Consider the following 23,892-nt stretch of genomic DNA (forward strand, 5'->3'; position numbering starts at 1 on the left):
CTCTGATGTGAATCAAGAACTGATCTGTATCTGAAACTTTTCCCACACGCCAAGCACTTATGGGATCTCTCTCCTGTGTGGCGTCTCTGATGTGTAACAAGGCCTGATTTCTGTGTGAAACTTTTCCCACAGTTCAAGCACTTATGTGGTTTCTCTCCTGTGTGGATTCTCTGATGTGTCACAAGGTGTGATCTCAGAATGAATCCTTTCCCACTTTCGAAGCACTGATAGAGTTTCTCTTCATTGAGACTTGTCTGCTGGGCTGTGGGATCCTTGTGTCCTCCCCCACATATAATAGATTCATTCACTTCCCCAGGATGATTCCCCTCCTTGTTCTCACTCACTCTCTCAGCACCTGCTGGGAGAGAGACAATCCAGACATGAGAGTCGTGCTGGGGAGAAAGAGGAATAGCACAGAAGGAAAACCCAACACACTACATTTGTGAAGAATCAGCAACTGGATTTTGCCTCCACATCCCACCCAAACACTCACAGGGAAGGAGAGACGGGAAGGAAACTCCTGCAGTTAACAGGATGGGTGGAAATCCTGAGCAATATCTGCTGACCACAGCCCTGCCCTGGCTGAGATGAGGAAGAACTGAGGGCCCTTGCTCACACCACATTTTTGGGATTCTCAACTTTTTCCTTCATTCACCAAATGGTTTCTGCGTCAGTCCTCACCTGTGCGGGTGCCTCTCGGGATCTCTCTTTCCTCACAGGCCTGGAGATCGGGCACCCACGGCTCTTCCCCTCGTTCCAGGCGGGAGATCAGCTCAGGTTTGGGCATGGGAAATCCTGCGCAGGGGCGGAAATCAGACCAGATCAGGGTGCATGGAGGATTAAGAGAGTGTCTGTCACAAAGGACATTCCATGTCCCGGTGCTGTGCTGGAGGAATGTGGAATCCAAGAGGACGGGAACAGGGTCACTGAGCCCCCGTGGAAGACGTTTGGGAAGGTGAGGGGAATTGTTACGCCCTCACTAGGAGTTTCCAGGGTCTGTGCACTCTGGGGGCCTTGCTGACAAACACACAGCTCTAGAGTTAAACCCCTGCCTATTTCTAAACCTGCAGAGCCCAGAGCCCTCCCCATGGCTGGAGCTAGTCCCGAGGAGGGAGGTGAACAGAGATGCTGTGTGTGAATGAGAAATAACACAAACAGAACAATGCATGACTTCTGCTCCACTGAAAGCTGGGGGTGGGTGGGAATGGTTTAGCACGTCCATTAGCTTTTGACACTGCGGTCCCATTGGAGAGGGTACATAGATGCAAGTCTCTCTCACACTGCAACTGTGGATTATGGGACAAATTCTTCTCCAATCTAACTGACCAGAGAAGAACGTAACCCAGGGATTTCCCCCTCCTCCCCCCTCGGGGGCGGGGAGGGGGTACACTTCCCTGGGATTCCCCCAACAGCCCCTTTCTCCCCCAGTTTTGTGAACTGGTTACCAATGTAGTGATTGTTTGGAAAACTGACTTGAAATTGAAACATTAATACACACTTTAAAAGCATATACAGTGTATGATAAAATACATGTATCTGAAAAGTATAATAGATTTGAAAAGTATGAACATAGACTAGCTTCCTTATACAGCTGTTGTTTTTGATGACAATGTCAGTGCATTCATTTCGGTGATGTTGGCCAACCTAATAATTTCACATTATGATTTGTAAGCAAAGTCTCCCTGACAGCTAGTGATGAGCTGGGGGGAAAAGGCTTCAGGACCAGATTGGATTTACATTCACGTCTAATCTACCTAGGTACCCAGCAAACAGAGCTGTGTTGCCCAAGTGATAGATTTTGGCTGGGGTTGGGTTCCCCCCCCCCCCCATGCATTCAAGTGATTTGTAATGAAATGTTATGCTTATTGTATGAGGACAGGGCAGTAGAACTGTAGTTAGGCTGTGCTGTATTTAACACTACTGCGCTCCCCCTCCCCCACAGTCCTTATCCCCAAACTCTTTCCCCTGCGCCCCCATGTCACCTCCAACCCACTTTCCCCAACATCCGGGTTCTTATCGCCACCAGCTGCCTCCAACACCTGTAGCTTCACCACCCAGCCCTGCAAACTACGACCCTTACCCACTGCACTCAACCCCCATCACCATGCAGTATAGCCATCCTGAAGTGCAGCCCTCATTGCACAGCACTCCAGACAGGAAGGCTGAGTATGATGACAGGACATACGCAAATCTGTGATTGAACCGGTCCCCGCCCCAACCCCTTGCCCTATTTCCCAAGCAGTTGTGTTTCTTTTCAATACATGAATTTTCTTTTAAATAAATGGCTTTTTTGGCTTTGAAAACATTCTTTATTATTGTATTAAGTAAAAGATATCTTAGCCCAGGAAAGCAACAGGCACTGCAAGTCAGTGTAGCAAGCACAGATTCCTACTAACATTGGAACCACTGCACTTCACCCCCGTGCAGGGCACCAATCATTACTGGTGGCTTTCAGCCTCAAATTGCTCCCTCAAGGCATCCCTAATCCTTGCAGCCCCACGTTGGGACCCTCTAATAGCCCTGCTCTCTGGCTGTTCAAATTGCGCCTGCAGGTATTGAACTTCCGAGGTCCATGCCTGAGTGAATCTTTCACCCTTCCCTTCACAAATGTTATGGAGGGTACAGCACGCGGATATAACTGCAGGGATGTTGTCATCAGCCAGGTCCAGCTTCCCATAGAGAGAGCGCCAGCGGCCCTTTAAACGGCCAAAAGCACACTGCACAGTCATTCTGCACCAACTCAGCCTGTTGTTGAACCGTTCCTTGCTGCTGTCAAGGCTCCCTGTGTAGGGTTTCATGAGCCACGACATTAAAGGGTAAGCGGGGTCTCCAAGGATCACAATGGGCATTTTGACATCCCCTACGGTGATCTTCTGGTCTGGGAAAAAAGTCCCAGCTTGCAGCTTCCTTAACAGGCCAGCGTTTCGAAAGATGCATGCGTCATGCACCTTTCCGGGCCAGCCTGCGTTAATGTCAATGAAACGCCCACGGTGATCCACAAGCGCCTGGAGAACCATAGAGAAATACCCCTTCCGATTAACGTACTAAGAGGCTAGGTGAGCTGGTGCCAGAATTGGAAAATGCGTCCCATCTATCGCCCCTTTGCAGGTAGGGAACCCCATTTGTGCAAAGCCAGCCACAATGTCATGCATGTTACCCAGAGTCAGGGTTCTTCTGAGCAGGATGCAATTAATGGCCCTGCAAACTTGCATCAACACGATTCCAACAGTCGACTTTCCCACTCCAAACTGATTTGTGACCGACCGGTAGCTGTCTGGAGTTGCCAGCTTCCAGATTTCAATAGCCATCCACTTCTCCACCGGCAGGGCAGCTCTCAATCTCGTGTCCTTGCGCCGCAGGGTGGGGGCGAGCTCCTCACACAATCCCATGAAAGTGGCTTTTCTCATCCGAAAGTTCTGCAGCCACTGCTCGTCATCCCAGACTTCCATGACGATGTGATCCCACCACTCGGTGCTTGTTTCCCGAGCCCAAAAGCGGCGTTCCACGGTGGTGAGCATGTCCGTGAATGCCACAAGCAATCTTGTGTCATATCCGTTACGTGAGTCGACATCATCGTCGGACTCCTCACTGTCAGTTTGTAGCTTAAGGAGTAACTCGACTGCCAAACGTGACGTGCTGGCGAGACCCATCAGCATATTCCTCAGCGCTTCAGGATCCATTCCCGCAGAACGAAAGGGAAGACAGAGCGTGCAGTACAAAAAACGTTGAAAGATGGTGACAAATGTGGATGGAAGCACAGGGATTGCTGGGATGCGAAGCGATGCATCACGGGGCGTTGGAACAGAACCCAGAATGCCCCACACCCCCCTCCCTCTTCCCACAACTGACTAGCTAGACGCATGAGGTGCAACAGCGAAAGACTCAACAGTTGAAAAAGTGAAGAACTCTCTCACCACATTCAAAAAAATTGCATACATGGCTGATGAATGCACCGATGCAAATGGGCATCAAGGATTAAGTCATTGTGTACATTATCTTGATGTCAGGGGTAGGCCAGTAGATGCTGTTCTAGATGTTCAAGTTATAGAAGACACATCGGCTGCATCTGTGACAACCCACATTTTAGAGTTAAATGCTTGTCAACTGGAACCCAAACAGGTGGCTGCTTGTGCATTTGATGGAGCTGCAAACTTCTCTGGAAGACATGGTGGAGTACAAGCTTTGCTCAGAGAAAAGTGTAACCCTAATCTCTCCTATACACACTGCAGAGGCCATCTACTCCAACTAGCCCTAGTATGAGCTGCAGAATCTTCAAAAGACATTAAAAAAGCTATAAATGTAATGTCCTCATTATATTCTTTTTTCAGCAAGAGTCCAAAAAGACTGAATATCTTGGAAAATATAGAAGATACACTGGGACTGAAGTTCAAATTAGTCCAACCTGGGAAAATCCACTGGCTTTCTCATGAGCGATCCTTGGCTGTTGTCTTAAAATTACTCCAGCCGTTATTACTGGCTTTGGAAAGTATCTACCAAGATGGGATGGATCTAAGTAGTGAGGCTGGTGGATTACTTTTGCTACTACGTTCAGAGAAGACTATTGCCATTCTCTCTCTCGTAAGTCTACTGTTGAAACCACTTGCGTCATTAAACAATGCCATCCAGGCATCTGCTACAACAGTAGTAGATCTTTGTCCAGCAATAGAAGCTATATTTGGATCAATCAGAGAGCTACCCATTGAAAAAGTGCTGGAAGAAGCAAAGACTTCAGTCCAGAAGTTGACTAATGAAGGCATTTATATTGAATCCTTAAGTGAAGAGGACAAGAAGTGTTTGTTAAGACAACTGAAAAAGAAAACAGACTTAATTCTTAAAAATCTACAACAGCGACTTCTAGATTCTACATAGCTTTTACAGATCCCTGTCCTATAAAACAATGGTCTCCAAAGTGCGGTGCGCAAGAGGATCCTTGGGGGTGCGCAGCAGGAGGAGCTTCGTGCAAGTAGCTTTTTTTTTTTTTTGCGCTTCGGCAAAAATGGTAGAGCCGGCGCGGCAGGGGGTGCATGCTCAAAATTTTTTTACTGATAGGGGTGCGCGATCAAAAAAGTTTGGAGACCACTGCTGTAAAACACCGACAGATGAGTGGAGTGAGGCACTACCAGCAATGGGGCTGCCACGTGCTCAGGACAGAATAGAGAATTTGAACACAGAGTGGAATATCATACGAGGAATGAATGAAGATTTGACTTCAACTTCTTTTCTATCATCACCAGTGGCTCGACCCGATCTTTGTGCTCTGTTTCCTGGGATGAAAGAAGTAGGAATTCATCTCTTGCTACTCCCAGTCACAACAGCTGCAGCTGAACGTTCTTTTTCATCACTGAATAGAATTTTGTGTTCTGAAAGAAGTCGCCTTCTGTCTGATCATGTGAATGAACTAATGAGCATATCAACTGAAAGACTGGAAGTACCGGACACACGAGAAGCCACCAAAGATGAACGCATTGCATTCAAGAAGTTCATTAACAGAGTTGTGCAAAATTATAACAAGAAACCAAGAAGGATGTAGATATAGTGCTTCATAGAAGGCTTGAGGAGCCAACTTTAATTTGTGTGATGATTGTAAAACACGAGTTAAACCTAATAAAATGGTCATGAAACATTGTTCAGTTTTAACTATGGTGCCATACAGCCCACCTTCACCCTCATGGTCTCACCCCTCATTGGCCCTGGACTCCTCACCCCCCGTAAATCCGAACACTCCCCCTAATTTCAATTCCTGGGGAAAACACTGACGTAACCAAAGTCAGAAATGCAGGCCCTACACTTTCTAATAACTGAGGGGACGGGAATCGCTTACCCAGCGAGGTCACCGTCTCGTAGTTCTCCTGCATGACGTCCCTGTAGAGGGCTCTCTGAGCGGGGTCCAGCAGAGCCCCCTGCCCCTGGGTGAAATACACAGCCACCTCCTCGAAGGTCACCAGCATCTGAAACAACAAGAGTCCCCCACTCAGCACCTGCTGCCACAGCCCCAATCCCAATATTCACAGGAAAGGAAGAAAGAAAAAGAAAACAATCTCGGAAGATCTGGGAGGGCCAGAGAAGCAGAATCCCTCCCCCACCCTGCAGCAGCCACGTGGCTTCAGGGGGTGGGGAGAAGGTGAGAGCTCCTTGTCCGCCCCCCCCCCCCGCCCCAGCAGATGGAGCAGGGCAGGGTCTTCTTATTTACCACACACCTGCCAGCCACAGGCTGATATGGGAAGCAGAGCTCTGAGCTGGGGACAGGGACAGGAATCCCAACAGCTTCCCTTCGTATTTCACAGCAGCCTCTGGACAGTGGGTTCAGGCTTCAGCACTGGGAGTCTGGAAAATGTTCCAAGCCCTGTTTCCTGTTTCATAAACGGGGAAAGTTCCCCCCCTGCCAATAGGCCTATTCAGAAAATCAGCAGGTTTATCACACCCCGTTTCCTCCCTGACGCTCCCTCCACCCGCCCAGCAGCTCCCTGAAAATCCCCTACCTGAGCTGGCCCCATCACAGCCATTTCCCTTCCCTGTCTCCTGGAAGATGGGTTGATCTGGAGCAAAATCTGGATGCGATTCTTCAGCCTGTCGGGGCGAGAGGGGCGGTTACAGAAGGGACTGGAGTCCATTTCACACCCCCATTCCCCCCAGGCTCTTCAGACCCTCCCAGTAACAGCATCTCCGTACACACCAGGCAGGGTCGTTTGGAAACCGAAGACTTTATGCTTCCATCCCACGCCACTGTCAAGTTTGAGCAAATTAGGACAAGTCAGCAAATAAGAACAACCTTAGGTATGAGTAACTGCTACTGGTGACAATCTGCTACCTCTGTACAGTACCAGAAGACAGGAAAGGTGAAAAGTAGCAAATTCCTACAGATAGCAGTTTCTCATACGACACCTGCCCCAGCCCTTTGCCCCAAGTCTCTCTCCTCATCTGCAGGCTCCAGTTCAGGAGCTGGGTGTCTGCAAAGCCTGGGGCTGCCCCAGGGGCTGGTTCCAGGCACCGGAGAAAGTCCCCACCCGAGCTGGGCACCGAGGGGCTTTAGCAAAGGTCTCTCCTCTGCTGGATACGCAGCAGCTTCTCAGTTTGGGTTCCCAGGTCAAAATGGAGGAGGCAGCTTCTGATCCACGGAGCTCAACTCCAGAGCTGTATCCTGAGCAGAGAGAGACACACACCCACCTCCTCCTCTCCCTTAGCCATTAACCGGAGCCCTCTGGTGGCAACACCTGATGAATGAGCTGCCCTGGACTCCCCCGGCAGCCCCCAGGGACAGGCAGGCAGAGGCTGATCCCATTGGCCCATCCGCATTCCCCCCCTGCCAGAGCCAGCAGTCAGGGCCGGATTAACTTTTTGTGGCCCCCCCCGGGGAATGATTGTAAAAGACAGGAGATCAACACAGAAATTGTCTTTGAGACAGCACACAGCTGCACGGCTTTTATTAACAATAGCTACACAAAGTGGTTTGGTTGAGTCAGTTACTCACATTAATGCTTGCCACGTAACATACAAGTTACTTAGCTGAAGCAAGACTAGTGTGAAGAATGATGCTGTAAATAAAAACGTATGACCATTTTATTCAGAGTTTGCGACATGCCTTTGCTGCAGCAAACATTTCAATTAAGCTAGAGAAGTCGATAGAATTTACCATCTCAGACTCAATGGATAACAGAGTAAGACTGTTAAGCCTTTCTTGACCCATTGTAGCACGTAAAGCACTTTTTATCCTTTTTTTAAAGGTGAAAAAGACCTTTCACCACTGCAGTTTGAGACTGGGAGTGTCAGGTAAATGTGCAGTGCAACAAAGACATTTGGAAAGACTGGTTGCAAATTATGCATGTTCATTATGGTCAGCATTTGCAGTGGCTGCCAGAAAAGCTGGTGGGGTGGGGGAGGAAGGGGCAAGCAATCATTTTTAAAAGTGAGAGGGCTAAGCCTTAAGCAGGGGGAAGCAAGTAGTGGGTGGGCTGGGGAGTGGAGAGGAGCTAATGGGCAAGGCCATGTCTGCTGTCCTGCCCAGGTAGGTTGGAGACTGTGGGGGTCAGCTGACACAGTATCCCCAGCCCAAGTGACCTGATAGCCAGTAGTGGATTTGGAGTTAGTGAGGGAGGGGGCTCAGGGTTGGGGATGTGGCGTGCTTACCTGGGCAGCTCCTGATTGGTGTGAGGGGTGCAGGAGCTCCCATTTGGTGCTCAGGGTGGGGGTGGGAATGTGGGGAGGGGTGCAGGAGTCAGGGCATGGGGGGCTGGGTATGTGTGGGGGTGCAGGAGTCAGGGCAGGGGGCTGGGTGTGTGGGCTCAGGTCCTGGGGTACTCACAGCAGGGGGCTGGAGGCATAGGTGCTGACTTTTGGTTTTGCTGGTGGGTGCCCTCCTTAGGCCCCACCCCCACTCTGCTCCTCCCCGCCGCCCACTGCTCGCTCCTCTCCGCCCCCTCCTCCGAGCACCTCTGCCAGTTTGGGGGGAGGCTATTTTCAGCATATTTATACACCGAGAAAAAAGGTGGGTGAGGTAATATCTTTTATTGGACCAGCTTCTGTTGGTGAGAGAGACACGCTTTGGAGCTTTCACAGAACTCTTCTTCAGGAAGAAGAAACTGTGAAAGCTCCAAAGCGTGTCTCTCTCTCTCTCACCAACAAAAGTTGCTCCAATAAAAGATATTACCTCACTCACCTTTTGTCGCTCTAATTTCCTGGGAACAACAGGGCTACACCAACACAGCACACAAAAATGCAAGATTCACATGAACAGCCCAGAGTGACCATCATCACACCAGGACACTATTTTCAGGATTCATCTTAGCATAAGGTCATCATCACACCAAGGAAGTAGCACTACCAGCACAATGAGATAAATACAGCCACACGTGCACGCCAAAAATTCACAGTACAAGCCCACTGGGATCCACACAGCAGGATAGTAGTGTCAGTTTAGCGGGGATACACTCAGGGACTGAGTCCAAGGGTTCAGCTAAACACAAGGGCACCTGCAAATAGCTGTACTAACAGCAGGATCTACACTGGCCCAATAGGAGGAGTTGCACGTCAGGGCACTAATTCCCAATCCCAGTGCAAGGCAATATGGGATCCAGGCACCAGGTCTTTAGTGCCAGAATTTGTACTCCCAGGGGAATGGGATGGAATTATAGAAGTTACAGGGGGAAAAGCCCTCTGTGATCATCCTGGCTCAGTCCATCTCCCTGCCAATGCAGGGCTGATCTTACTGTATGTTTTGTCTAGTCTCCTTTTAAAAGTCTCAAGTCTTGGAGTTTCTAGCTGTGACACTCTATACCAGGGGTCGTCAGACTGGGGGTCGGGACCCCTCAGGGGGTCACGAGGTTATTACTTGGGAGGTCACAAGCTGTCAACCTCCACCCCAAATGCCTCCAGCATTTATAATGGTGTTAAATATATATATATATATATATATATATAAATAAAAGTGTTTTTAATTTATAAGGGGGGGGTCACACTCAGAGGCTTGATGTGTGAAAGGGGTCACCAGTACAAAAGTTTGAGAGCCACTGCTCTATACCTCGGGGAAGCAGCATGCTGTGCACTGCAAGCCCCATATTCATCATTTGTATATATTATTTATATTGCATATAAAGCTTGCCATGTAACGTATCCTGGGACAGGTTATCATTTGCTGAAACCCAGTGTTCTCTCAAAATACGTATATCATTAAAGTGTATAAAGTGATGAGATTGTGCTGTATGGTGTGAATGAAATATGCTGCAAATTTGGGAGTAGCCCAGAAGGCAACTCCCCAGAAACAACAAGGCACTTGACCAAATGGCTGGGTGGATGTTAAACAACCATCGCCAGCCATTGTGCGGCAAGTGAATGACAATTAGCAATTCAAAGCCCATCACCAGAGAATTACTCAAACCCCCCCCCCACTCAACCATGCCCCCCCCCCAACATGATCACTAGCCCTTCCCTTGGGAGACAATTCCATCCACACCCCAAGGCAGAGATTGCACTGCTAGGACAGTTTCCCCTGATAGCCTCAGTTTCCCTTTCCTACCCCCCCATCCCAATTCCCCACTGCCTCTTTCCTTCCACCTCCCTAAGAGGCAGTCACCCAGATTCCAGGAAGGGGGACCAAGCGCACTACATGGACATGGCCACTGTCTCTGCGAGGCAGGCGTCTCTGCCTGGGCAGGGAGGGCAAGCAGGGGAGACCTGGAGATGCCCACCATGCCCGTCCTGGTCCAGCTGCCCAGCAGGGCCTGGTAGTCTCAGTCTCTCTGTGCTACGGGGGTGCAGGGGATGTTTTTGGAGATGCCTCCGGCTGAGCCCCCTGCCAAATGCAGAGAGCTGGGTGGCAGCTGGTGCCACCCCGCCAGCAGCCAGGTGCCAGCTCTCAGCACAGCCACCCGGGAAGGGGTTTCAATCCCCTGCCAGCCACCCTCACCCCAAGACCCCCTTTGAAATACACTCACCCACCGCTGCTACTGGCTGCCTTTAGTTGGGTGAGAGGTTGAAGCGAGGCTGGGAGCTGCTCACCTGCACTAGAGCCACAGAAAGCAGAGCCAGCTGCCCACGAGAAGGAGGTGGGGCTGCACCTGTGGGGTCGCTCAGCCCCTGCTCCAGGAGCAGAGTTCTCCTCGCTGATTGGCTGATGGCCCAAAAACACCTAAATGGCACTGCCCGCTACACTGATCAGCAACTCAGAGCCGGAAAAACTTCCTTGATTGGTGGCTCTGCAATGATTCCCTGCCCCACCAAACAGTTGACCCATTCCCCCCCTTCCCCAAGGCCCGGCCCCGCCTCTCCTCCTCCCAGGAGAGGCTAGCTTGCTGGATCTCAGCCCTTCCCCCTCCCCTCCCTCCTGCTGGGTCGCAGTGACTCCGGTCTGACACCGGTGTGGCTAAGATCTGAATCCTGCATGGAAATCAGACCAGGGCCCTGGGCAGCCCCGAACACTCCAGATTCAGAGCCCCCAAATCATGAGTCTGTCTTGAAAAACAAACCAACCAAATAATACATTGGGAGCACGGTGCGGGGGGAGAAGGGGGGTTGCCTGTGGATATTTGCTTTGAAAAAGCCAGACCAGGGTAAGGCCTTCGAGGTGACCAGCAAGTGGGACTCCAGCAACCACTTTCTCCCCGCGGGCAACGTCACCCGATTCGCCGACCGGCGGTTCGTACACCGCGCCCGACTGAACTGCGTCCCTCTCAATGGAGCCGTCCGCCACGGGAACCGGGACAAGCGCTGCAGGAAGTGCGGGTACCACCGAGACTTCTGAGCGGTGAGGGGTCAGATCCCTGCCCAGCCACCCCCCAATACTTGTTTGACCAGTTCAGGGGAAAAAATTCCCAGAAGGCTGCTGGGAGGGGCAGCCCCTCCCCCTCTCCTACCCCATGGGGCGGGGGAGCTGCCTTGTGTCTCTCCCTTCTCCACCCAGCCGGTCTCCTCTTGCTCTCACCTTCTCCCTCCAGCCTCCCCTCCCCACACCCCCTTTCCCTCGCACTGATCCCCCCCACATCTTCCCTCTATTCCAGCCTCGTCCCCCTCCCCCCCATACCCCCCCCCCATTCCCCTGCATGGCCCCATCCTCCCTTCAGTGCACCCACTGCCCCCGGATCCCCTTTAACCCGCCTCCTGCCCCCTCACACATCCCTGTTCGACCCTCAATCCCGCATATTTACCCCCCCCCTGCAGCCCCCTCCCGGCTGCCCCCACGTGTCCCTGTCCCAGCCCCAGCACGGCCCGGCCGGGCTCCCCCCGCCCCGCACACACCGGGAGCTGGCGGCAGCTTTCCCGGGCGCAGGGCGGGAATCGCAGCCAGCTCCGCTGGGAGCAGCCCGGGGGTGATGGGGGGGGGGCACGGCTCCCGGGGGGGTCTCTCTTACCTTCCCTCCGAGCGGTGCCCGCCCTGGGAGCCAGAGTCACCGCGGCGGCTGCGAGTCACTTCCTGCTGCCGGGGACTGACCCCAACGATCCTCCCACCCAGCTGCTCCTGGGTCTTAGCGATAAACCCATCGCGCTGCAGCCCCCTGCGGGCCCCACCTCCCCTGGGCTCAGGCAGCTTCTCCCAGTCCTACGTAGACCTCCTGCATAGAAGCCACAGGATCAGTGGGGGGGACAGAAAGGAGACGTGCAGACCCCGGGGAGGGGGCAGAAGGGGGGTTTCTAGGGAGACTCGGGTTGTTCCAGAGAATCCAGGGGCGAGGGGAGCCGGGACACTCTGTGTGTGATTCGCTCTGGTAACAGGCTGGCACAGGGAGCAGTTGGGCAGAGCTGGTCTCTTCTCTCCACACTGGCTACCAGCCCTGGGCCGGAGCTCCCAGCTCTGCTCCCCTCGCTCGGGTCATGGAGCTGTCAGAGCCTTGCCACTGGGTTCCTCTGGTTGCCTGTAGGTCCAGATGAACCCGCCCCTGGGCTCTATTTAAATCCCATCATGTCTTCCCCCCTCCCTGGGATCCCCTCTGCCCATGTCCCAGCTGGCTCCCCCGCGTGGGCACTGACCGCAGCTCCCCATCGGGCACCCAGATGTCAGCAGAAAAGCTCCCCATTGCTCTGGGTCAGGGACTGGTGCTCTGCCCACTCAGGATTGTCCCCTATTTCCCCCTCATCATTTTCCGATTTTCACCAAAATCATCCACCTACCCCTGATGGCCGCCTAGAAAAATCCCCTGAAATGTTAGAATTGCTCAGATGCAGCCATCGTAACAGACCAGTGCCACTGAGGTAAGTGCAGGGCCTCATTTTGCTAGGCCAAAAAGAAATCAAGATATTAGATAGCACTCTTAGGCCATGGCTACTGATGCAGCCGTGCCACTCTATGCTCTCTAGTGCAGGGGTTCTCACAACAAATATTTTGGTGGCCACACAGCATGGCCGCCAACTCCTGCTGGTGGTCACTCTGACAATTTGGTCTAAAATACTTAATTAACTTTAGGAATAACAAATAAATATGCACATATCCATGCCCACATCGTAATTTATTTATGTAGGGTTTTTTTCATACTCAACACTCGACCCAATACTCGCAGGATAATTCCTGTCTCTCTCTGGCTCTGATGCAGCAAGTTCACAGGTCTCAGCCTCAGCTGCCTGGCTCTGAGGAGCAAACCCAGCAGTTTCCCAGCTCTGTTCCCCACCCATCTCCCACCCTCTCCCACTCCTGACCGTGTCTCACATCAGGCTGTAATTTCCTTCCCCATTTCAGTGTCTGCCCTGGGAGTGTGAATCTAGCTCGCACCCTCAGTGTTTGTGCTGATGGATATCGATGACTGTCATTGTTCAAAGAAAAAAATCAATTCACAAGGAGTAGAAAAAGGTTAAAATTAAATTGAAAAGGACTGTTCTGGCAAATGGACATTTGTTTCATGAAGCCGTCAATAAATCTGAGCTACAAAACTCATCTAATATCAAATTATATGACCAAATGGCCTTTGGGAACAGAGAAAAACCCACCACACAGGATGGGCTATAAAACATGTTCATATTCATAACGTGAAATCCCAGAGAATCTGAAGACTCAAAATCCAGAAAATAAGTGCACTCATTTTCTTCCAAAGGGGCTAATCCTGCTTTACTTCTCGCCTCATCATTTGGTCGTGTTACTTACAAAAGTTTTAGCATCATCATAATAAACCAAAACAAACCAGCTTCCCATCTACAAATGATCTGGACTAGCCTAGACAAAAACTGGAAGCAATTTTACCAACAGATGCAAACAGGGCTATAAGATCAGAAAGGTCAAAATGTACCTTCAGATTCATTTGGATTCCCTGCCTGGTTTGTGACACTTCCTTCTCCAGCACTCAGGGCTCTGACTTAGGATCATAGACATCAAAACTGTGATTCCTGGGCATGGAGAGCCAGGGACACGGTGGTAAGTGACACCGTGGGACATAGGCGTTAACTTTCTCTGGTGCCGGTGGGTGCTCACGCCCCCCCCGTCCCCACCCTGACTCCACCCTTTCCCCACCCCAGCCCCGTCCTGATACCAGACACCTCTGTGTTCCTGGGGAACCAGGGTGCAGTATCCAACCTGACTCATGAAAGAAACTCCCCGCCCCCAGCCTCTGCTTAAACCAAAACCCATCAGAGGAAAAAACTTGCAGAGAGCAGTGAAGGGCGTTGGGAGACACACCTAGACCCCTCCTGACAAGGGTGACAAGATTAAGACATCTCTATTAGCATACAGAATGGAGAGCAAAGACAACTCCCCTAGCCTCATCTGCATGAAAGATTGGACAGGAAGACATCTCAATTTACATACAGAATGGAGAACAGAGAACCGCAATGAACTCTGCGATCAGAAAAAGCAGGGAAGCACTGCATCCTGGGAATCTCTGCTCCAGATGCTAATGAACCTATGTCTGCACACACCCAGCTCAGCAGTTATCAGACCAATTCTAGTAATGAATCCTTAATTGATATCCAAATACTGAAGCAGCCTAGTTGCATTGTGAGCTCCCTGGAAGAAAACACCCCCATAGCCAAGAGTGATCAGCTCCTATTGTCTAGTCTAAAGAAAACCCTTGAGTCATCAGCTTACCTATAAACAAATCTAGTGTTCTCCCTTGAACCATTGTATTTTCTCTACAAAAATCCCTACTCACCCTCTAGTTAGGGGTCTGATGCTTAGATCCAAACTATGCATCAGTTCCACTGGAACTCCATCTTCTCCTGACTGATCGTGCTGGGGGCTCTGCCTGTCTCCAGCATTCAGGACCCTCCGCTACCACCATCACCTGGGAACCCCGACCAGTTCAAGCCTCATGGAGTGGGTGAGATCCCCCCTCCTTCTCTCTCTCTGTTTTCCTTTCTACCTTAGGTATTAACCTTTAATCATGTATGTTATGTTGGTTTAGCCCTCCTTGTGTAGTTATCACTATTATTCAATAAATAACTTTTATGGTTAACTTGGGTTCCTTCTCTCTCTCTCGCTGAACTTTACTCTTTTGTGGTTTTAGCTTCCCCCATTCACTCTACAGCAACGCTTCTTTTACCTAAGCTAAAGATCCCTGCAGCGCTCAAAATACTGTGGGGTTTGCTCAACAAGTAGGTTACTGCCAGTACAATTGAGATGTGAGAGTGGGGATAGGGACGTGCTGAATCTGGGACGCATAAGGGTAACAGCTTGAAAGTGCTGCTTGACCCAGTCCATGGACCCCAGGGGCATATAAGGAGAGGCATCTTGAAAGTGCTGCTTCCTCCAGCCCAGTGAGTCCAGAGACATATAAGGGGTCAGCTTGACAGTGCTGATTGACCTGGTCCGCTCAGACTTGCTCTGTTAATGTATGTGTGGGTGTTCATCCAGTTCTGGGGCTGGAGTAACCCAGCCCTAGAGAACCTAGGTCCTGCAGGATAGCTCCACTGGGAGGGGACTTGCAGAAGAAAGAAATGACACAAGCAGTACATTGATAGGATTACAGAATCCCCTTCCCCAGAAGAGTAACCCGAATAAATGAGCATACCCCAAAGTAATGGGCAAATGTGTTAACTTTCTCCAGTGCCGGTGGGGGCTCGCGCCCGCCCCCCCCGTCCCTGTCCCTGCCCTGACTCCACCCTTTCCCCACCCCTGGCCCTGCCCCCATTCCAACCCCTTCTCCCAAGTCCCTGCCCCAACTCCATCTCTTCCCCAAGTGCACCGCGTTCCCCCTCCTCCCCGCCCCGCGAAACAGCTGTTTCGCGGTGCAAATGCTGGGAGGGAGGGGGGAGAAGCAGGATGCGGCGGCATGCTCGCAGAGGAGGCGGAGGCAAGCTGGAGTGGGGGGGCGGGGAGCTGCCAGTGTGTGCTGAGCACCCACCAATTTTTTTCCGTGGGTGGTCCTATGCCAGCGCCTATGCCGTGGGAGGTGGAAGGGTAAAGCAGGGACATGATAAAACTCTCCAATGCTGGGACAGAGGCTGCTGTGTCGAGAGTGGAGCGTCAGGGTGCTGGGGGAATCCGGGAATCCCTTGGACTCACCCCATCGCTCTGAAATAGCACAGAAGATAAAACACCACATTTTACTGACCCTGCTCCCACTTTGTTAGCATGTGCTTATTTCTGGCCCATAAGCGAGAAAATGTACAAACAGCAAATGCTTTTCAGCAGGGCTTGGAGTAACATGAGACTATCTGGGAATGAGACAATCTTGCCCCAAAGGGGAAATCAGGGACTAACGATCACTCTGCTAATGGAGGGGATCAGAATAGATAAGATGCTCCAGGTTGGTTTGTCGCGCTCTCTGGAGTGGTTCACAGCTATGAGTGCCGACCTCTGGGCAGACTGGCAGAAAACCAGGCAGATGCCCCAAGCTGGTGTTTCGTTCTGTAACTAGATTTCATCAAGCCAGTGATAAATGTGAACTCCTGGGTCACTATCCCAGTCTTACCCTAGACTCACAGACAGTCCCCTTAGAATCTCCAGTCTGTCTTGCCAGCCTTCTTCTTCCTCGTTTGATGGGTTATTTAGTTATAGGGGTATACACATACCTCTTTGATCAATCCTATCCTAATACACAAGTGAATTGGACTAGGGCTTTGGCATGAGCTGGCACCTGGTCTGCCAGCATCATAGAGTTTACACCAGGAAACCTGGTGGAGGGATATAGAGATGGGCTAGCTCATCCCGACCACATTTCCTACCACAGAGAGAACCTCAGAGGCTGATGCTACATTGGCAGAGGTGGGATCTCCAGGCCTCCCACAAAAGGCCCTGTGGGAATCAGTCCCTCTCAGTGGTGCTGTTTGAATGCAGGGGGAGCAGGGAGAAGGGGCAGAGGGGGTGAGTGAGGAGAGGCAGCACCTCTCTACCCGGGTGCTCTCCCTTGCCTCATATCCCATGATCCCCAAACACTCGATAGCCCCAGCACCCAGCTCCCCCTGCTTCCCAGCTCCCTCAGCCCCAGCCATTCAATCCCCAGTTCTCTCCCCAGAACCCATCGCCCTGGTCCGTTAACGTTTGATCCCCCAGAACCCAGCGCCTTGGGGGATTTGGGGAGGGGAGGAGTTACCAGCACTCAGGGACACTCCCCGTGCAAGGAACAGACCCAGGTAAGTGGGGGAGCCCAGCCCAGGGGCTGGTGGAAGATGGGGGGTGGGTACAGGTGTCTAGAGTGAAGGTGGGGCCTGGCCCAAGTGTCTTTCTCCTCATGTCCATGGCAGGGGGATACGGGGAGGGGGGGGGGACTTCAGCCAGGCAGAGGGAGCGGCTGGAGGAGTTTCTCTCTCTCTCTTCCCCCGCCTGTGGCCCATCAGCTCAGCAGCCAGGGCTGCAGAGTCTGATCCGGGCTTTTCCTCCTCTGCCTGGGGTTTGCTTCGACTGCTGGATCCTTGGGAGCCAATTAAGGCAAACTGCAAAGAATGGGGCCGACACTCCTCAAAATTGGTGGATATTCCAATACTTCAGTTCACCAAGCCAACGACAGAACAGCTTCTACAATACCTTACTGGCAACACAGAAGCCAAAGCACAGCTCCCTTAAAGCAACCCAGCCTTGGGCTCGCTCCCCGACAGCCCAGTGAAACATGATGGGGATTACAGAAAATCTGGTTCGTCATATAAAAAGTTCTACAAATCCCAAAGGATCGGACACATCACCCACCAAGTTAATGAACACTTCAGTTCTTACCCAAATACACGCTTGCAGCCAATTCTTATTAACTCAACTAAGATTTATTAAAAGAAGAAAAGAGAGTATTGGTTAGAAGATCATTATACACACAGACACGCATAGAGTCCTTAGGGCAGTTTCGTAGTAGAGATGGTGCTTTAGAATTGCAAAGAATCCTTTTCAGAATCATTTCATCAGGTTCTAGTCCAGAGGTTTTCAAACTTTTGTAGTGGTGACCGCTTTCATACAGCAAGCCTCTGAGTGTGACACCACCCCCCCCATAAATTAAAAATACCTTTTTATCTATTTAACACCATTATAAATGCTGGAGGCAAAGCGGGGTTTGGGATGGAGGATGACAGCTCACGAACCCTCATGTAATAACCTCACGACCCCCTGAGGGGTCTAGACCCCCAGTTTGAGAACCCCTGTTATAGTCCAATGTCCAATATCAGGGTGGTGCAGATGGGACTGGAGAGCTCAGTCTAATGACTCAAACTCCCCACGAATAAAACTAACAAAGATCTGAGAGAAAAGGATCACGTTGCAAGAGTTTTTCTAGAGATTTTTGCAGCCTCTAGTCAGCACGCAGTCCTTGGGTGACCAATAGGCTGTTGACGTAACTTTCTATTTCCTAAACAGCACCGGTAATTAATTAAAGGCATTAACATAAGACATTTACTCATAAAGCAGTTCAGACAGAGTTTACCAAAAATATAAAAGAGACAATGACATTAAGTTTCCTTTTGATCTCTAAATTAACAGAATACAGCCCTAGACAGGAACCGTTTGGTTACAATGTTAAACTCTAACAAGATATAGGTAAAACATAGACTACTATAGTTATCTTCTTCCAGTTCTTTAACAATAAAAGTTTACATTTCAAAGTTCTAGTCTATCCAACGGGGAATGGCCCTAATTTCCATTTACACACTTTTCGAACATGTCTCTAAAGGATGAATCTGGGTCAATTAGCCTGAAAATTTCTTAACCCTTTCTGGCCATGGGTCACAGAAGTTTAGATCCTGTGTGGATTCTCTCATGTTTAGTGAGTTGTGATCTCTCTATGAAACTTTTCCCACAGTCCAAGCACTTATGGGGCCTCTCTCCTGTGTGGATTGCCTGATGATTAACTAAAGCTGATCTCCGTGTGAAACTTTTCCCACAATCCAGGCACTTATGGGGTCTCTCTCCTGTGTGGATTGCCTGATGTTTAATAAGATCTGACCTCTGTATGAAACCTTTCCCACAGTCCAGGCACTTATGGGGTCTCTCTCCTGTGTGGAATGACTGATGTTTAACAAGGTCAGACCTCCGAACAAAACTTTTTCCACAGTCCAAGCACTTATGGGGTCTCTCTCCAGTGTGGGTTGCCTGATGATTAACAAGGGCTGATCTCCGTATGAAACTTTTCCCACAGTCCAAGCACTTATGGGGTCTCTCTCCTGTGTGGGTTGCCCGATGATTAACAAGGTCTGACCTCCATATGAAACTCTTTGCACAGTCCAAGCACTTATAGGGTCTCTCTCCTGTATGGATTGCCTCATGTTTAACAAGGTCAGCCCTCCGTATGAAACTTTTCCCACAGTTCAGGCACTTATGGGGTCTCTCTCCTGTGTGGATTGTCTGATGTTTAACAAGATCTGATCTCTGAATGAAACTTTTCCCACAGTCCAGGCACTCATGGAGTCTCTCTCCTCTGTGGAATACCTGATGTTTAACAAGGTCTGACCTCCATATGAAACTTTTTCCACAGTCTAAGCACTTATGGGGGTTCTCTCCTCTGTGGATTCCCTGATGTTGAAGAAGGGATGAACTCCGCGTGAAACTTTTCCCACAGTCCAAGCACATATGGGATCTCTCTCCAGTGTGGATTGCCTGATGTTTAGCAAGGTCTGACCTCCGTATGAAACTTTTCCCACAGTCTAAGCATTTATGGGGTCTCTCTCCTGTGTGGATTGCCTGATGTCTAACAAGGTCTGACCTCCGAATGAAACTTTTTCCACAATCCAAGCACATATGGGGTCTCTCTCCCGTGTGGTTTATCTGATGTGTAATCAGTGCTGACTTCCGATTCAAACAGTTCCCGCACTCGAGGCATTGATAGGGTTTCTCTCCTATGTGGCTTCTCCCATTGTAATTAAGATCTGAGCAGTTATTGAAGCTTTCCCCATGGTCCAAGAATTGAAGTGGTTTCTCTCCAGTATGGATTGTCTGAAGTGTAAGAAGGTGTGGTCTCACAATGAATCCTTTCCCACATTTGAGGCAGTGGTAGGGTTTCTCTTCCCTGGGGTTTGTCTGCTGGGCTTTGGGATCCTTGTCTCCTCCCCTACATTTAATAGATTCACCTACTTGCTCCCTTGGGTAGTTTCCCAGCAGCCTCTCTGACCTGTGCCAATTTCCCCAGGCTTCTCCGTGTTCCAAGCACTGGGATAAATTCCCTTCAGCTCTTCCCATAAAGTTCCCCTGTGGTTCCACTTCCCCAGGAATTTCCTTATGATGATTCCCCTCCTCATTCTCACTCCCTCGCTCAGCACCTGCTGGGAGAGAGAGACAATCCAGACAGGAGTCATTGTGCTGGGGAGAAAGAGGAATAGCACCAAGGGAAAACGCAACACGCTAACACTGTGAAGGCTGAACAATTGGATTCTGCCTCCACATCCCACACAAACACTCACAGGGAAGGAAAGATGGGAAGGAAACTCCTGCAGCTAACAGGACAGGTGGAAAGCCGTGAGTGATATCTGCTGACTACAGCCCTGCTCTGGCTGAGATGAGGAAGAACAGAGGGCTCTTACTCACATCATATTTTTCCTTCATTCACCAGGTGGTTTCTGTGTCAGTCCTCACCTGTGTGGGCGCCTCTCAGGATCTCTCTTTCCTTAGCAGCCTGGAGATCGGGCACCCACGGCTCTTCCCCTCGTTCCAGCCGGGTGATCAGGTCAGGTTTGGGAATGGGAAATCCTGTGCAGGGGTGAAATCAGACCAGATCAGGGCGCATGGATGATTGGGGGAGTGTCTGTCACACAGGACGTTCCGTAAGTGGAACCTGTCCCCGTGCTCTGCTGGAGAAACATGGAATCCAGCAGGATGGGAATATGGTCACTGAGCCCCCTTGGGAGAGTCAGACGTCTGAGGAGGTGAGGGGAATTGTTACGCCCTCACTAGGAGTTCCCAGGATCTGTGCACTCTGGGGTCTTGCTGACGCGCACACCTCTGGAGTTAGACCCCTGCCTATTTCTAAACCTGCCAGGCCCAGGGTCTTCCCCAGGGCTGGAGCTATTCCCAAGAAGGGAAGTGAAGAGGGATTTTGTGTGTGAAGAAGAAACGATACAGACAGGACAATGAACGACTTCTGCCCCGTTGAAAGCTGGAGGGATGGGCAGGGTTTAGCATGTCCATTAGGTTTTGACACCCTTGTCCCATTGGAGAGGGCACCGAGATGCAAGTCTCTCTCACACGGCAGCTGTGCATTATGGAACCCACTCGCCTCTGATCTAACTGACTGGGGAAGAACCTGACCAGATTCAGACACGCAGACCCCACGGCTTCTAATAACTGAGGGGACGGGAATCGCTTACCCAGCGAGGTCACCATCTCATAGTTCTCCTGCATGACATCCCTGTAGAGGGCTCTCTGAGCGGGGTCCAGCAGAGCCCCCTGCCCCTGGGTGAAATACACAGCCACCTCCTCGAAGGTCACCGGCATCTGGAACAACAAGAGTCCACAACTAAGTTCCTGCTGCCCCAGCCACAATCCCACTAGTCACACGAGAAAGGAAGAAAGAAAAAGAAAAACATCTCAGAAGCTCTGGGAGGACCAGAGTAGCAGAATCCCACCCCCATCCTGCTCAGAGCAGCCAGGAGGCTTCAGGGGGTGGGGAGAAGGTGAGAGCTCCTTGTCCCCCCCAGCACACGGAGCAGGGCAGGGTCTTCTTATTTCCCACACGCCTGCCAGCCACAAGCTGATATGGGAAGCAGAGCTCTGAGCAGGGCCGGCTCCAGCATTTCTGCCGCCCCAAACAAAAAACAAACAAAACAAAAAAAGCTGCGATCGGCGGCGGGGCAATTGGAAAAAAAAAAAAAAAAAGCCGAGATCGATGGCGGCAGTTCAGCGGCAGGTCTTTCGCTCCTAGAGGGAGCGAGGGACCTGCCGCCCCCAAATTGCCGCAGGTGCCGCCCCTCTCCCTTGGCCGCCCCAAGCACCTGCTTGTTAAGCTGGTGCCTGGAGCCGGCCCTGGCTCTGAGCACGGGACAGGAATCCTGACAGCTTCCCTTTGTATTTCACCGCAGCCTCTGGTTAGTGGGTCCAGGCTCTGGCACTGGGAGTTTTGAAATGTTCTGAGCCCTGCTGAGGGGGTTATATCCTGTTTGAGAAATGGGGGAATGTTTCCCCCTCCCTGCCAATGGGCTTGTTCAGAAAATCAGCAGGTTGATCACACCCTGTTTCCTCCCTGCCTCTCCCTCCCCCCGCCCAGCAGCTCCCTGAAAATCCCCTACCTGAGCTGGCTCCATCACAGCCATTTCCCTTCCCTGTCTCCTGGAAAACGGGAAGATCTGGAGCGAAACATGGACATCATTCCTCAGCCTGTCGGGGCGATTGGGGAGGTTACAGAAGGGGCTTGCGTCCATTTCATAAACTGATTCCCCCCAGGCTCTCTCCCTGCAGACAGACGCTCTGGACTCTGCCACGCTGGGGAGAAACCCAGTTCGTTTATTACCACCTCGGCCAGGCCCCTCCCAGCAGAACTAAACCCACCGGGGCACTTTTAAACTCTCCTCATAACAGCACCTCCGAGCCAAAAGCTAGAAAAAGAGCAGAATCAAAGGAGTGTTCAGTGGAGTCAGGAACTGGTTTTTCCTCTCTCAGCTCCGTCCCTTGTGCCCAGGAGTGTCAGTCTGCCCAGAGGGCAGGGAACGGATGGGGCAGGGCTGTGAGCCTCCCTCCCCACTTCCTGCTGCCCCTTTCAGTCTCTCCGCTCCCCCTTTTTATCTTCTTCCCTCTCCTTGGAGAACTGGTGACTGCCCCCATTGTCCTGGGCCTTTCCCCTCATTAGGCAGATCAGCCACTGCCACTGCTAACAGGGGTTTGAACCTGGCTATGTCCGTGAGAGCAGCAGCTCTGGGAGTCTCAAACACACAGGGAGCCCCTCCCCATGTAGGCCAAACTCACCAGCCGGTCCAGGAGAGGGGCTCTTTGTGCAGATTCACTTTCCTGTCTGGCCCCAGCCCTTTCCCCCAGGTCTCTCCTCACCTGCAGGCTGCGGCTCAGGGGCTGGTGTTGGCAGAGCCCGGGGCTGCCCGAGGGGCTGGTTCCAGCCACCGGAGAAATTGAATGGAGGAGGCAGCTTCTGACCCAGGGAGCTCAACTTCAGAGCTGTAATAACATGAGCAGGGAGAGACACACCCCGGCCTCCTCCTCTCCCTTAGCCAGAACCGGAGCCTTCGAGGGCAGCAGCTAATGTTTGAGCCTCCCTGTCCTGCCCCTGCAGCCCCCAGGGACAGGCAGGCAGAGGCTGATCCCATTGGCCCATCCGCACTCACCCTCCGCCAGAGCCAGCAGTGACTCCGGTCTGACTCCGGTGTGGCTGAGATCTGAATCCTACAAAAAGAACAGGAGTACTTGTGGCACCTTAGAGACTAACAAAATCTAAGGTGCCACAAGTACTCCAGTTCTTTTTGCTGATACAGACTAACACGGCTGCTACTCTGAATCCTACAGGGAAATCAGACCAGGGCCCTGGGCAGCCCCAACTCAGCAGACGGACCCCCAAATCATAGATTCATAGATTCATAGATTCTAGGACTGGAAGGGACCTCGAGAGGTCATCGAGTCCAGTCCCCTGCCCGCATGGGTTTGTCTTTAATAGATTTGGGGGGGGCTGGATATTTGCTGTGTAGTTTCTGAGCCCTGAGGGGATAGTCCCCTGACCCGATAGCAAGGGTGAAAAATCAGAACAGGGGTTGGGGGGTACCTGGCACCTATATAAGACAAAGCCCCAACTATCAGGACTGTCCCTATAAAATCGGAACATCTGGTCACCCTACCTGCCCCCCATGTGTGTTTGGCCAGTTACAGGAAAACATTCCCAGCTGGCTGCTGGACAGGGCAGTTCCTCCCCCTCTCCTACCCCATGGGGCGGGGGAGCTGCCTTGTGTCTCTCCCCACCCCGCTCCTTGCCCTCTGCCTTCTCCCTGCCCCTCTCCACTCCCTTCCCCAGCCAGTCTCCTCTTGCTCTCACCATCCCCTCGCAGTGACCCCCCCCCACATCTTTCCTCCATTCCAGCCTCTTTCCCCTCAGCCCCATAATTCCCCCGATTCCCCTACATCGCCCCATCCTCCCTGCCCCC

The 23,892-nt window shown here is 51.5% G+C and overlaps 1 protein-coding gene across 1 annotated transcript in view; it reads right to left on the minus strand.

The window, feature by feature from the left end:
* Positions 1-17,934: 17,934 nt before the first annotated feature.
* LOC112121933 (zinc finger protein 420-like) overlaps positions 17,935-23,892 on the minus strand; it is a 19,373-nt gene continuing 13,415 nt past the window's right edge. The window contains exons 2-3 of the mRNA XM_029913854.1: positions 20,393-20,506; positions 17,935-20,079 (exon numbers count right to left, since the gene is read on the minus strand). Coding sequence (XP_029769714.1) covers positions 18,551-19,999 — 1,449 coding nt within the window. The 5' untranslated portion in view covers positions 20,000-20,079; positions 20,393-20,506 and the 3' untranslated portion in view covers positions 17,935-18,550. The remainder of the gene's footprint in view (positions 20,080-20,392; positions 20,507-23,892) is intronic.

Source organism: Terrapene carolina, unplaced genomic scaffold (genome assembly GCF_002925995.2).
Source record: "Terrapene carolina triunguis isolate 2854851 unplaced genomic scaffold, T_m_triunguis-2.0 Scaffold990, whole genome shotgun sequence".
Lineage (NCBI taxonomy): Eukaryota > Metazoa > Chordata > Testudines > Emydidae > Terrapene > Terrapene triunguis.